Genomic DNA, 15608 nt, shown 5'->3' on the forward strand with positions numbered 1-15608 from the left:
AGTTAACCATGACGAAACTACTCTAGAGTACACACGGGCAACAGTGTCCTATAATGTCAGAAATGTTAGTAAAGCCACTCCAGCATTTTATTTTATATTTTGAAATACTGGTAATGTTATTTTTCCGCCTGTATCAGCAAATTCCCACTTTAGCACTGGGACACGAATGTACTAATTTGTTGCAATTCTACGTACTGAGCACATTTTTTTCTTTTTTGTAGAATTTTATTCATTTCTTACAACACAGATAGTCAAATAGAAATGATAGAAGCAGAATGTTTCTTGGGAAATGAAATTTTATGGGCACAAATGTTACGCGCAAGAAAGTGTAGATTTATTGTACTTTTCATCAAATGGAAAGAGTTCATTTGTAACTTTTGAAGCTTAATTAATAATATTGCAATGTATAATTGTATGTATATCACACTATACATTAGGCCTGCACGATATATCGTTTGAACATCGCAATAGCGATGTTCGCATGCGCGATAGTCACATCGAAAGACGTGCAATGTTTTTATTTTTATTTTTTAGAGCAAGTAAATGTTTTGCTTCATGAAGCAAGCTACCTCTCACGCTCCCCCCTCACTTCTGCAAATCAGTCACTGGCACTGCCCCCACCCATCTGGTGAAAATTCTTCCATTTTTACATCACAGACCCAAAAAAAATCAAAATGTCAGTTTTTTCCAATATCGTGCAGCCCTACCATACATGATGCACTGAGTCCCGACTGTCCCAATCCAAGCAGTATTGTGTTGTGTGGCATCGACGATTGTGCCGATGAGACGGACGGCATCAACAAATCAACCCCAGCTTGCTCTGCTACATTCCTCAATAGAATTCCGTTTGATATTTTTACATTCAGGAAAATACTGTGGATGTAATGTTGCCTTTCAATAAAGGAGTTGAATAATCTTGACACAATTCTCATCTTTATTTCATCCCACCAGGTTTGCAAACGGTTTTGTCACAAGTCAAAGTATGCTTGCGGAAGTTGTGCCATTCCTTTCAATTTGCAACATTTTGAAGTCTTTGTTGGAATTTTTTTCATAAAAAATATTTGTTTTTTTTAATCTGAGCTAAACTGTGGATTCGTTGATTTCAATTCTATGTACTTGCAAAGATACACCACGTCATAGTGGAGGTCGTTATGTCATGCTATAAAACCACACTGACATTCATTTTTCAGGCATTTAACTTCAATATCCATTTATCATTTCTATTTAAAGGGGAACATTTTTTTTGACAATATGTTCTATGCAGCCGCTACCCTAAATATTCTATTGTGGTTATTATATTGCATTAGTGGAATTTCAGTTAAGCAGCAAAATGCAGCCGTTTTTATCCATCTCAGGGCGGCCATTTTGCCACTTACTGTCAAAACTGAAGATGATATCACAGTTGCTCAGGTCTCGGGTAACAACCAATCACAGCGCAGCTTCAGAAAACAGCCGAGCTGTGATTGGTCATTGCTTGAGCCCTTGAGCAACTGTGATGTCATCATCAGTCGACAGAAAGTGGGCAAAATGGCCGCCCCCTTGAGATGATTAAAAATGGCCGGATTTTGCTTCACAACTCATATTCCACAAATGTATTATTAATCACAATGTTATGTTTAGTGAGGTCAAGAAATATTAAAGGTTGAGTTGCACTTTAATTGGAAAAAGAGTTGAACTATAAAAAGCACATGAACATGTCTCAGCTGATAATTTCCTGTGCAGACAGGAAGTGCTGAAGGCATGAACAAGTTGCACATACTTGTGATGAGCGGCGTTCATTTTGTCATTTCCTTTTGTGGCATGGCTCGTTCTGCCCACCCACGCGAGAGCAGCTTCACACTGAACGATGACGTCGCAGTGCTTTACTAGCACAGTGAAGAAAAAAAATAATAAAAAAATCCTCTTCTACTTTTGGAATCTGCCCAGAGCTGATTTTTGTCCGGCGATCGCCGCTTGCTTCTTTTCTTTTGCTTTTCTCTCTCGCTCCAGCTTCGTTTTGTCTTCCATGCTTTTCACGATTACATCCTGGACGGTGAAAGTAATGACTTGATAAGACATCAGTTGGATTGCCGACTGGTTTTAACGAAGGTGGTCACACTTACCCGCTTGTCCATGTTCGCCACTTGCCTCTTTCGCCTTTCCACATTTCCTGTTGAGCTGCGACCCTTTTTCTTATACCTGGGTACAAATTTCTCTTTGGCGAGAGGATCAAAGCCCTAGGAAGACAAAAGGGTTTTTCATTTAGATTGATCGGAGTACCTTCAAAAAGTTTAAACTTTAAATTGGGCATTTTCAGTGTCGGTCTTTTTTCAAAGTCTGACAGACGATAAAAGGTAAAGCTAAAACCATTTTCATCTCAGGAAACTATTTAAATTTTCAGTTCAACCGATTTTGATTATTTATATAGCTCGCATTCCACTCTTTCATTAGAAAACAAAGTATGTCTACCTTATTCCGTTTTTTAGCAATCAGTATCACCATTTGAAAATAGGTGATTTGAATGCCACTGAGCGAAAATTGAAAAGATACGAAAACAAGCTTTTTGTGAAAAGATATATTTTCTCCACCACAGTGACTGACATAAATTATTTTGTTTAGTGCCGCTCTGTGAATTACGTTATCTTTGAAAAGGTTCTTTAATTTAATCAGATTTCATCAGATTCCATCATGTTTCGTTGTAATTCCATACACCGGCAGCCCATTGAAAAGAGATACAATGCTGCCATCTGCTGGCCATAGTTAGTGGCTGTTTTTGATTTCACAACCCATTGACCAGGCAGCACTTGGACTTTGCACTGCCCATTGATTTAAGAAAAAAAACACACAAAAAAAACATTGTTGACGTCATTTAACGTTCAAGGCGGCATACATCGTGATTTTACTCATCGTTATTAAACGTTTTTGGCGGTCAAAGACTTAACTTTTTAAGAGATGCTGCTGACCCTGGGAACCTTCTGAACCGTTTGTTTTTGGTTGACATTAAAACAAAAAAAAATATGAAAGTTTAAGATTACATTTTTTTGTGTGTGTAAATTTAGGAATAAACAGCTATGGTATTTATTTGCTTAAGTTTCCATTTAACTTTTTAAGACAAACTGATAACCTTGGGTGCTCCTTGAACAATTATTATTATTATTATTTTTTTTAGAAATGTAAAATGAAGTATATTGTCTAAGTTGTCTTAATATTTAAAAAAAATAGTCTGAAAATTTGTTCATTAAGCATTAATGCGTTAAGACATTGTAACAAAGTCAAGATTGACATTTGTATTTTTAAAAATTTGGATGCCAATATTCCCACCCCCCTTTATTATTATTATTATTATTATTATTATTATTGTTGTTATTATTATTATTATTATATTTATTTTTTTTGTTACTGAAAATGAGTAATCGGCTTTCAGCCTCCTTGCCTACTAATAATGGGCATCGGCCCTGAAAAAAAAAACCCATACGGGTCTCTCTCTCTAACATGGAGGACTCGAATTAGAAAACTGACCAGGGCTTGCACTCTGTCTTGGTGCCTTTGCTGGAAGGTGCCAAGATCAACCTTCCCGAGATGAGTGGGGTCCAGACTGATCAGTTCCGGCTGGATCTTCTCCAGCAGGGCCTTAACTTCCCATTCCTGTCTCTGTTTGGCACTGCGGTATGGATTCGAATCCAGGCCGTCGAAGTTCGGCTCACCCGCTCCTGTGGAATTCAAAATGAGGTCAAAACATAAGACCCATGTTAGTTTTTTTTTTTCTTTCTTTTAACCATTCAATCACCTCATAAAGCGGAAGTCAACCCAACATTTTTTTTTTTTTTGCTTGACAATATGTTCTATGCATCCCCATTAGTGTAAATACAGTATTCTGATTAAGATTATGGTTTCGGAATATGAGTTGAATATGAGAGGGTTGGGGGGGGGGGGGTTGCGGCCATTTTGCCACTTGCTGTCGAGTGAAAATTACAATCACAGTTGCTCAATCATGTAACAACCAATCACAGCTCAGCTTCAGAAAACAGGTGAGCTGTGTTTTGTCGTTGAGTAACTGAGCAACTGTGATGTCATCTTTAATCGACAGCAAGTGGCAAAATGGCCGCGCCCCTGAGATGGATAAAAACAGCTGGATTTTGCTTCATAACTCATATTCCACAAATGTATTATTAATTCGAATGTCATGTTTAGACTAGTGAGGTCACGTATAACATATTATTGTCAAGAAATGTTTATGGTCGACTTCCTGTTTAAGTATTCAAGTACAACAGTGCTTTGACGATCCAAGTGAACTTGAAACGAAACTGAAGTCGTATGTGAATGCAAATGTGTTCCGACCTGGTACGAGCATGCTAGTGAAGCCTTGTCCGTGGCCGACCCCGAGCACATCCTCGAAGGGGCAAAAGCGTAGCTCGCATGCTGCGGCCCGGCTTCGGTGGGCCATGTAGGGTTTTTTCACCGGAGAGCTCCACACATCCCTGTACACCTGCAAACGATGTTTAACATTGTCAGAAGAAACCACAAATGGAGCGTTCCAAATAATACATTGACAGCAATGCAAATAGCCTTAGTAAGATTTTCACTTTGAAGGTGGCCCGCATCGTGTCGTGAAGGCTAGCTAGCTTTTTTTGGCTTTCTTTTTGGTAGTTTTTATTGACATTACATAGTTGCGGCCAACATCAACACAACTCTATCTTGAACTCATATTCAATCGCTAATTTAGGACAATAAGAAATTGCTAGTTAATGACATGAAATCATTGTATGGAATGGCACAAATCTCCAACGTTAGTAGCTAGCAGCTAGCTTTTAGCATTAACAACGAGAGCCGTGCTGGTAACGGTAAATGAGTTTGACAGCTGGCGCTTGTCTTGCTTTCTGAACTTCTTTTTCAATATTCTGGACCAAGGCTACTTTGTAATTCGCTCTCCACGTTTAAAGGAAGGGGAAAAAAGAAAAGATAAATAGAATATTCATTTTCATTAATTTTACAAAACACTTTTGCCCATTTAAAAAAAAACACAAAAAAACCCAACAACATTCAACTCAAAATGTCAAACAAAGCTAAGATTTAGCCAACCAGAAATGAGCGTGAAACCTGTCTACCAATCAGGAGTTCACGTTCGCACAGCAAAATTTGCATATACCTTTGCCGCCCAATTCACACTGGCTGCGGAACGGACGCGGTGCGTTTTCCGTTCGGCGTCTGCGGTGCGGAATGGATGAGGCGATACAAAAGGTTTTGTGCAAGCGTTCTATTTTTTCCCGGACGCCGCATGCGGATTTTCATAAAGCTGAAGAAATGACACGAGTCTGACAGGAAGTCGGGCGTCTCACAGAGGTAAATCCGGTATATTTCAAAATAAAACGGTTTGCGAACTCGTTTTTTGGGGGAAGGGAAACTAGCTAACTCCATAGCATGACATGAGTCGGACATTTAAGACAACTACAAAACGTACTTACCCATAGTAGAAGAGCCATGGTAGAAGTCCCAGAAATAATGTCCAAATAGCATATCGATGTTACATCAGGCAAGCGTGGCTACGACGCTGAAGTTGACCCCACGGTCGCGCTCCCGTCAAATCATACCGCCTTAAAAACCTGCAATTGCGCTATGTCGCCTGTAGATAGCAGTGTTTTCCATTGCAGAAACACCACTTACTTTGGGTGAAATTTGTTGATTTTGGAGAACTCCCGTTTCCACAAAAACGAAATGACGTTGACTTTCTCACTAGATTCACATTCTACACATCGCCAGCTTTCAATTGAGACCTATTTTGAAAAATCTGATTGGTAAAAAAATCGAATGAATTGCGTTTAAAGTTGCCAACATAGGTGTTTTGACTGCAGAGGCTACAGTCACTTTGGGTGAAGTTGGTGATTGTGGTGGTCTCCCGTTGACATAAAACCAAAATGGCTTTGACTTTCTCACCTGTTACACACTTTACACATCGCCAGCTATCAACTAAGACCTATTTTGAAAATTTTGATTGGAAAAATTGGAATAAAACGAGTTTAAACTTGCCAACATCGGCGTTTTGACGGCAGAGGCTAATGGATGATATTGGTGATTTCGGTGACCTGTCATTGCCACAAAAAAAGAATAGAGTTCACTTTTTCACCTGTTTCACACGCTACACATCGCCATCTATCAAATAAAGCCAATTTTGAAAAATCCGATTGACAAAAATTGGAATAAAATCGGTTTAAACGTGCCAATATAGGTGTTTTGACTGCAGAGGCTAATGGATGAAATAAATGGCAAATTTAAACGTAGTTTATTCTAACTTTTGTTAATCAGATTTTCAAAATAGGTCCTATTTGATAGATGGCGATGTGGACAGTGTGAAAAAGGTGAGAAAGGCAACGCCATTTCCTTTTTGTGGAAACGGGAGTCCCCCAAAATCAACAAGTTTCACCCCAAGTGAGTGGTGCCTCTGCAATGGCAAACATTGCTACCTACAGGCGAGATAGCGCAATTGCGGGCTTTTAAGGTGGTATGAAAAGATGATTTGACGGGAGCGCAACCGTGGGGCCAACTTCAGCGTCGTGGCATGGCTATTGTTTACAAAATAGGACTCTATATACACGGTTGTTATCGCGTGAACTCAACTCTCCAGCGTGAACTGGGAGAGGCCAACACTAAATGCCAAGTTGAAAGAATCTTTATGAACTATATGGCATGACTCCTTCTTGTGAACGGCAGCCATCAGATCATCTAAGGGTTTCAAAATTACATTTGAATAGATGCTACGTTGCACTAATTCCTGCACGAACGCACGACGCGGTGCTGACCCCAACTTGTGTGCTAGTTTACTTTTTCAGACATTCAATTTAAAGATCAGCCATCGCAATTGTCTCAGGTTTGAAAAATTTCCCGGAGGGTACGAAATCAATCGCCACCCAGGTAGTTGATCAGCTTCCACCATTAGTAAACGAGGCCGTTCATGTTGACTACAGGTTACGCTAAAATAAATCTGTGTTGGTCCAAGACGACGCGACTGACCTGGACGACGTCCCCCGTGGCCGCAGACAGCAGCCCCCGCTGGCTCAGCGACAAACAGGACGCTCCGGCAGGGAGGAAGTAAGATTTGAGGGGCTGGAAAGTTCGGACGTCAAACACCTTCAGCTTTTTGTCCATGCCCGACGTCACCATATAGCTGACAAAATAGGTCACATGACAATAATAACAAACCATACAGTGAAGATATTGTTCCTCGCCTAGTCACAGTTCGTTCTTTTACTGTTTATGGTGTTCTTTGTAAGAAGACCTTAGATGCCACAAGAGGACGCCAAAGCCCCACATTGTTATTGGTTTTATTTTTGTATAATTCTGTTTTTATATGGAGGACCGAAACTGCCAAAATTCAAAATAAATAAAATGCCTAGATAAATAAATAAATAAATAAATGACTATATAATTAAATAATGACTAAAAGTGCAAATAAAAACGGATATTAAAAAAAATCAAAAATTAAATACAAATGTATTATTTTTATGTTCACTTTAAGTCATTTATTTATTTATTTAGCCATTTTGAATTTTGGCAGTTTTGGTCCTCCATAGTTTTAATAATAAAATAAAAGTAAACTTACAAATTAAATGTGAAATGTCAAATTAAATATCGGACTACTTTCATATTAGCTTTGGTATCTTAGTGGCAAGGAACTAATGTGCTATGGGGAAAGATGGACCTCACTACTCAGAAACTCTCAATTACGACTTCATGCGCTTTTGCTGTTTTAAAAAAAATAAAAAAATAAAAATACACATGCCCTACACGCTGCTAGCTGCCGTCATCTTTGCTTGTACAACCGAACAATTACGGTAAATAATGAGTTGTAAAGGACAAGACATTGAATCGTGTATTGTGTCGATTCAAAAACAACCTGCAGCTCGTGGACGATAACACCTTTTCAAGTGTTAATATTGCTTCCCATCCGCGAATCCTTGAGCGTGCGCCGCTCTTGAAATTTGAAAAGTTCTCAGCTCACAAACTCGGGTCTCAAAATTAATTTACAGTTCTCCAGTGGAAAACACAACGTGCAATTTTCAACTCAATATGCGGTGTTTACCATTATTTTGATAGCACATGAAGGCAGCATTAGTTAACAGAGGAGCTTTGCATTTGGGGGAGGAGCTAGGTTAAGAGGTAAGAAATTAAAAGTCCATTGATGTGCATAAAAAAAATAAATAAAAAAAAATGCCAGTGCCCATTTACACTCCTTTAAACATCTTTTCTTTTTATGCTGCTTTTTCGACTGAAAACCAGGATCGACTCATGTTGACGACTCGGAAGTCACGTTTAATCTCGAGAGGTTTTGCGAGACTTCCCGTCACATTCTTGAATGAACTCGGCTCGTGTGGAGTGTGTTGATTGTGCAGTGTGGCCGCACACCACGCACGGTACGTTCAAAACTGGAACTCCCGTGATTTTTTCTCTTCACGTCTGGTGTCTGTCAAAGATTGGAAATCGGCCGACAATTTTAAAATCTTGCCATGTGAACCAGGCTTTAAGGTCACTTGTAGTTTTTCGCTATTTGCTAAAGTGCTCAGTCCCTATCCCCGTAAATACACTCACTGGACACAAGGTCCACATGCAAATTAATTGGGAAAACCCCCCAAAAACAAACAAAAACAAAAAACACCTAACTAAAGCTGATAGTGCTCAGTTTTAATTACGGTATACTATGCAATTGGAGTTTATCCTGTTTAAGTTTACCGGTTATGACTAATTACATTAAGTACCAATATACCAACAACACTAGCTTTTTTTTTTTTTTAATTTTAAAGTAAAAGTGACTATAAAAGTAGTTATTTTCTGCCATCTTATGGAATGGATAGGCATTGCTAAAACATTTTGGGGTGCTGTCAATTTGTCATGGGATTTCACTATTTATGGTAGGGGTTGGCCCCTTCACTGTAATTAATTCAATTAAGTGTCATTTTGAAAATCGAAACATTTAAATTTGCTAAATCGCGAAATTGAATTTTGTCTTCCAGATTATTAAGAGTTGTTGTTCTTATGTTGTGTTACATCTGGATGTTAGTGAGTTGTAATTTTTTTAACCATGAATGTTGAGTTTATGTTAGAACTGATCATTGTCTTTAGAGTTTGCACAGGAGTTATTTTTGAATAAATGAAACTTTTAAATAAACGTTTATTGGGTTTATGAAATAAAAATCGATTAAAATCATAATCGTCCTGAATTAGAAATCGAGATTCTATTTTTTTGGGCCACATCGCCCAGCCCTATTGTACAGTACACGATCCACAGAATCATCTTTAGTCAGAAGACTGCAAGTGGTCTTTTAGTTTTGACTCACGTTCCCGTTTTGTCCACAGCGACCGAGCGCACTCCTGCCTGGTGACAGAGCATCTTGACCAGGGGCTCTTTTTGACTGGGCGACCAGAGGCTGACCGTGCCGTTATGGTGGCCCAGATGGATGACGGCGTTGTAGGGGTTCTGGCACATGACGTCTAGGCGGCCCTTCTTGGTGCAGATGGCGGCGACCTCCTTTCCCACGCATACGTCCAGATACTGCAGGAAACCTGTCGCGCTCTAAAAACAGGACAAATGACTCAAAAAACATTTTGAAAAAAACAAAACAAAAACAAACAGTGAATGCCAGTTTATGATGGGGGATACACTTCAGACCCAGATGCAGTCTGCAAAAAAACACTTACACCTCGTATATTTAGGTATTTAATAGTGATGCAACGGATCATCATTGATCCGTTGTCGGTTCGGATCAGGCCCCATGGTTGGGATCGTTCACAATCCGCGGATTGGTTGGTGAGAAGAAAAACCCAACAACAACACTCAGCTAACTTCAAAATAAAATTTGCCAAATAGCCAGAGTAGACTTTTACTTTGAAAGTGGCCCACGTCGTGGTGTGATGGCTAGCTTGACTTCCCATTTAGATATTTAGTATTTCTTTATCGTAGTTTTTGATTGACATTACACAGTTGCGACCAACATCAACTCAACGCTATCCCGAACTCATATTCAATCGCTAATTTAGGATGCTACGAAACCACTAATTAATTACGTTGTCATTGTATGATACGGCAGAAGTCTCCGACGTAAGTGGCTAGCGGCTAGCTGTTAGCATGACCAACGAGCACCTGGCTGGTAGCTGTAAATGAGTTTGACAGCTGGTACCTGGCTTACATGAATTCTTTTACAATATTCTGGACCAAGGATACTTTGGAACTCACTCTCCATGTTTAAAGGAAGGAAATGTGCCTTAAATTGCACGCTGAGGTCTTTTCATTCTTTAAAAACAATATAAATAGGACTTTGTCTTCACTTATTTTATGAAACCCTTTTGCCCATTAAAAAAAAAGAAAAGAAAAACATTTAACTCAAAATGTCAAACATAGCCATTTAGATTTTAGAAACACAACTTTAAGCCATTAATATCATGTTATTTTACACATGGACCATGTAAAAATAAGAATATTTCTGCCTCATATTGCACTTCAAGCTGTGTTTTAAATTCCTAAACGGCTATTTTGAATTGATTTGTTGTAATTTAATGGGAAAAAAGGTGTTTTACAAAATAAAGGAAGACACTAAATCTTAAATGGCAAAATTAGAATTGTTTTTTTTTAATTAATGGAGAATATCGTTTTACAAAATAAATGAAGACAAAGTACTATTTATTTATTTATTTATTTTTCTGATCCAAAAAAGAAAAACAATCCGAACTGTGGCTATTGTGATCCGTTGCACCACTAGTTTTTAACTAAACCGCATATATTTGCCTTACTAAGGTCGCAGGGGGACACTTAGGCTAACCCCAGACATAATTACACCAAAATAAATATTAAAGTCTCTTCTTTCATCAGGAAAAAAAAGAAGTATATTTCTATCCGTTTCGCAGCAATTAGCATTAGAATATAGCTAATAGGGGTGTGAATTGCCTAGTACCTGACGATTCGATTCGTATCACGATTCACAGGTCACGATTCGATTCGATACCGATTAATCCCGATACGAATTTATAAGTCGATTGTTGCGATTTTTTTTCATTCAAATTTAGAAAATACTAATCAGTAAGCTTGTAGAGTGCAAGATTTATATGAAAATGTATTATTTATTTATCTGAAATTTCAGTCTTATAGAGGTTGTAATCTGTTTCATGTTTGAACAGCATTAAAATAAAATATTAAGGCTTAATGTTCCGTTCATATAACATTCTTCCATGCTCAAGGTGTGAATCCTAAAAAAAAAAAAAAAATAAAAAAAATAAATAAAAAAAATAATAAAAAAAAAAAAATAAAAAAAATCGATTCTGCCCTTATTGAATCGATTCGAGAATCGCGCGATGTAGTATCGCGATATATCGCCGAATCGCTTTTTTTTAACACCCCTAATAGCTAAGATTCATCATTATTCACAAACCTGTTGAAAACACCGGGGAAAAGAGCTTGTTGCAATATGGCCCTGGTTGAGCACTTATACTCTGCTGCCACCTGCTGGCCTTTTTTTTGTAATAACTACCATTTCTTTAAGCGATCGATTCAGGTCAGAGACTGCATCAAAGCCTTCTGTGTGCTCCAGCATTAAAAATTTAAAAAGTATAAATACGGTTTTGGGACCATGGCAATATTGAAACTAGAACGTGTTTATCCGTTTTTGGGAGCAAATAAGTTAAGAGACGTTGTGCAGAGTTGATAGTGTAATTTCTTATTATTGTGTTAATATTTCTGACGCAAACACGCAATACATGGTTAAAAAAAAAAAAAAAAAACTTACAGCGGTGGCCAACAAAAAGTGGTAGGGCAGAAACTGCATGCGAAGGACATCGTTGAACTTGCGGATGCAGTGCAGCTCGATCCCATTTGAGTCATAGATGTACAGCCACTTTTTCTGAGCCACTGCAAACATGTGCTCCGTGTGAAGCCAGCTGGAAAGCGCACAATGAAAGAAAATTACACAACGGCAACCTTCTTGAAACAATCGCCTAGGTCATTTTTTTTTCGTTTTACAGATTTTTCAGGAAACACCAAAAATGGAACCATTTGCATCACGAGTAAGAGTGTGACGATATTGCGATAAATCCTGACACTCTGTCTCCCAATAGATTATCGATATGCCTACGCCAGTATCGCAATATTTGTAGTTTAATATACAGCCACTAAACCGGTTCCATTGTCGATGACCTATTGAGCAATTACTTGGCGAGCCGCTAGGGGGAGCACCTCATAAGAGTGGCGGGGAAATGCACGCAAGTCTTCAGGCGAAGAAGACTCATGAGCGCACTTTGACTTGTGGAAGACATTTATCTGTCCAGCAACTGACTCAAGTTTTGAATACATTTCTATGAAAAATGTGAATTATATCTTCAATTCATCTACATTTTAAAACATATTTTATGTTTCGACTTTTTGAAGCACACAATTCCTGAGGAATATTAATATTGATTTAATTGGATTTATATTTAAGTAATTTTTTGAATGTATTTACTTTTGCAATGTTACACAAAACAATTTGCGTCACAGTTCATAAAATGAAACAATTGACTATGTAAATGACTGACATGTTGCATGACAAGTGTTTAAGAAAGACAGACATTTGTTGACAGAAAGTGGTCTCTGTAAAGAAGACATTTGTATTTGTTTAAAAAAAAAAAAAAAAAAAAAAAAAAAAAAAAAAAAACTACAATAAAGTAGTCACTGTGAAGAAGACACCAGTTTGAATATTGTGTTTCAGTGATGGTCCAAAATGAAAAAATTTTTCTCATTGTAAAAACAGTGTATGTCTTGAGTAGTTTTGTCGTAGATTATCGTGGATTTATTACCTGAGCAATATATCGATAATCGCGGTATCATCATATCGTGACATAATCGTTATCGTGAGCCTTGTATCGCATATCGTATCCTATCGCGAGGTTCCCACCCCTACAAGGAGATGATTTCGTCAATTATATTAAGGGGGTGACGACAAATTTTTTACCTTGTGTGAGTGAGAAGGCTTACCGGACATCGTTGATCGACTCCATCACGTTTATCTCACACGTCAGCTGTTTGGATTGCCAGTCGACACAAGCGACATGGCCTCTCCTCCCACCCAGCAGAAGGTGACTAAATCAAAAACATTGTTGTCAAAAAATAAGCACCAGAAATAAATATTCACATGCGCTAACCCCAACGTGGGTCACTGACCGTCCAGTCTTGCTGTAATCCAGATGGTATGGTCCAAATTGAGACAGATTCAGGTCAAAATGCTGAAGACAAAGTAGAAGAAAACAGAAAAAAATAAAAAACAATTTCTGTACCTACCGGTATTTCAACTTAAACAGGAATAGTTGCCACGGCAAATCCCGAACGGTACTCATAAACTACAATATATTAAAACGAAATTCCACAATTTCCCTCAGGAGTCAAACGCGACTACACGAGGTAGTATTGCTCACCTTGGTCCCAGACGTTATATCCACAGCATCTGCGATATCTTGCTGTGAGATCGTACACGTGTCCTCATCGTCATCCCCTTCGAGAAACCTGAGCAAGCCTCCAATGAGATTAGAACATTTTTTGAACCAATTTTTCCAAGCCGCGAAGAATTTATTCACCCCGCCTCCTCTGGGAGTAGAAGGTCAAAGCGGGCGGCTTGTTTTTGGGCCATTTCTGAGGCTTCATCTGAACGAGCAATGACTTCTTTCAGCTTGAAATGGTGCTTGTTGATCTGAGAGAGACAAAAAACAAAAGTTTGTGCTATGGCCAGACGCTAAATTGAAATACTGAAAATAAATTTCAAATTGCTGACTTTCTCTTTCGTTTTTCCTTTCCTTGTGAACTTCCGTAGCTTGGCTTCCGGAATAGTGGCAGGTCCTGGGAAAGTATCCCGTTTCTGAGGAAGTGCCAATAATTGGATCAGACAAAGGTGAAGCAGAAGGTCAAGAGGAAGGTTTGCACAGTGCATAAATTACTTGGGTGGATAGTTTTTGACCATAAAGCTTTTTTATGTATTATTATTTTTTTACGAGTATCTACAGATGAAATACTATTCCTCACTAATCATGTCTTTTTTACCAACGTTGGAAAATTGATAGGAGCAGCCATCTTTAATATGGACTGTCTGTTATGTTCTCATATTTGTTTCTCATTGTGTTCGATCTATAATATGAAACTGTTAATTTGGCACACCACACTGCACAGTTGCGAAAGATTCGACATTTGTCTTACCCGAGATTTAAATGGTTTTCCTCGTCCATTAATGTTTTGTTTCTTCCTCTTCTTTGGTGACGTTTCACGTTTCTGTGTCTGTGTATCAGCATCAGCAGTCTGTTTTCCATCGCCGTTTTCATCTTTCTTCTCGTGCCAGTAACGAGCTGGAGGCTGCCAGAAAAAAAGGCAAGTACTGGTAAATTGAGCTCGGTTGAGAACTTGAGATTGAGAAGATGTTTCAGTTCTCATCCCTCAATGGCTGTTCTGTCCAAACCGAGCCTTGCTGCATGAATTAATAAGTGGCGAAACGATTTCTAAGAGCAGTCCAGTTGCCCTGACAAAGAAATGATCCGGATACATGTGATTATCCACACACGTTTCATTTTTAAGATTTACTGGGAACCACTATGTTAGCACGCGATAGAGTTGAGTAGCTTAGTGTCAAGGAATGCCTCTCCTTTTTAATTGTTCATATTTTCCGTCTTGGCCGGCCGACATGAACCAAGGACTGACGCAATTTCAGTTGTGCACTATTGTCCTGATAGTAGTTTACCTTTTTCGTTTTCCCCACGTGTGAGCCTTTCGTTGTGTCAGTAGCGCGCGACGCCATCTTTGTTGTGTATCTGTTCAACCCCAGACTTCCTTTTCTCACGTGACGTCACTTCCGCGAGGGCGAAGGCCAACGCGAGATTGACAGCGCCCCCTCCGTTGGTGATTTGCATACGCTTCCAAAGCAATTTGAAATGTATGGACAAATTCAGTTTCAATTTCTGATATTTCGAACCATGGTGAAAGAAGGTGTTCGAAATTCTGGAGTCTCCCAAAGTTCAAGACAATTGTGCGTTGGGGGTGTGGCGTTTTGTGGTCATAAATGTACTAACAAGGTCATCAGGAAAGTGCTGTTAGATGAATTTTATCCTCATCCAGTTAAAAGGTCATATATTTTGAAATCATTTGAGATTGACAAGATTAAAAACATAAGAAAGAATTATATAGCATTTCCAATACCTTCCAAAGCAAGAGGTCCAATTCAAAATTTTGAACGAAATTTACCTGACAAAGGTGTTTTTTATTTTGATGTATAGTATAGTCAAACAACATTTCATCACGTTTTGAAATTTAAATAATCTTTACGAATCAAATGAGGGGTGAGCTTGTTTTCTCATTTGCATATTAAATTAGAAACAACTTTATTGTCACTACAGTGAAATATTGATGAACAGAAAAAAAGGAAGTGCTAACCAGTAGTTTAATAGTAATACTACCTATAGGAATTCTAAGTTATAGTACAGCAATTTACTGAGTCACAGTTGTAGAAGAAGTCTATTTTTCTTTGTTTGTGTGTCTGTATGACTGAATTATGCAGTACTGCCTCCTGGTGGCCAAGGTAGGCACACCAGAAGGAGCAGCACAATGAATTAGAGTACAGCATTAAATCCAGCCATCCATT

The 15608-nt window shown here is 38.5% G+C and overlaps 1 protein-coding gene across 1 annotated transcript; it reads right to left on the reverse strand.

Annotated features, from left to right (window-relative positions):
* Positions 1–914: 914 nt before the first annotated feature.
* On the reverse strand, positions 915–14843 carry wdr46 (WD repeat domain 46). Its single transcript, XM_077513847.1, has 14 exons — positions 14712–14843; positions 14177–14329; positions 13758–13841; positions 13564–13676; positions 13405–13492; positions 13154–13215; positions 12968–13072; positions 11745–11895; positions 9306–9541; positions 6985–7138; positions 4318–4465; positions 3499–3689; positions 2103–2216; positions 915–2025 (listed from the first exon to the last, which is right to left on the reverse strand). Exons 1-14 carry the CDS (start codon positions 14766–14768, stop codon positions 1906–1908), a joined length of 1776 nt encoding a protein of 591 aa, XP_077369973.1. The 5' UTR covers positions 14769–14843; the 3' UTR covers positions 915–1905.
* Positions 14844–15608: the final 765 nt, after the last annotated feature.

This window comes from Festucalex cinctus, chromosome 2 (assembly GCF_051991245.1).
Source record: "Festucalex cinctus isolate MCC-2025b chromosome 2, RoL_Fcin_1.0, whole genome shotgun sequence".
Classification (NCBI taxonomy): domain Eukaryota; kingdom Metazoa; phylum Chordata; class Actinopteri; order Syngnathiformes; family Syngnathidae; genus Festucalex; species Festucalex cinctus.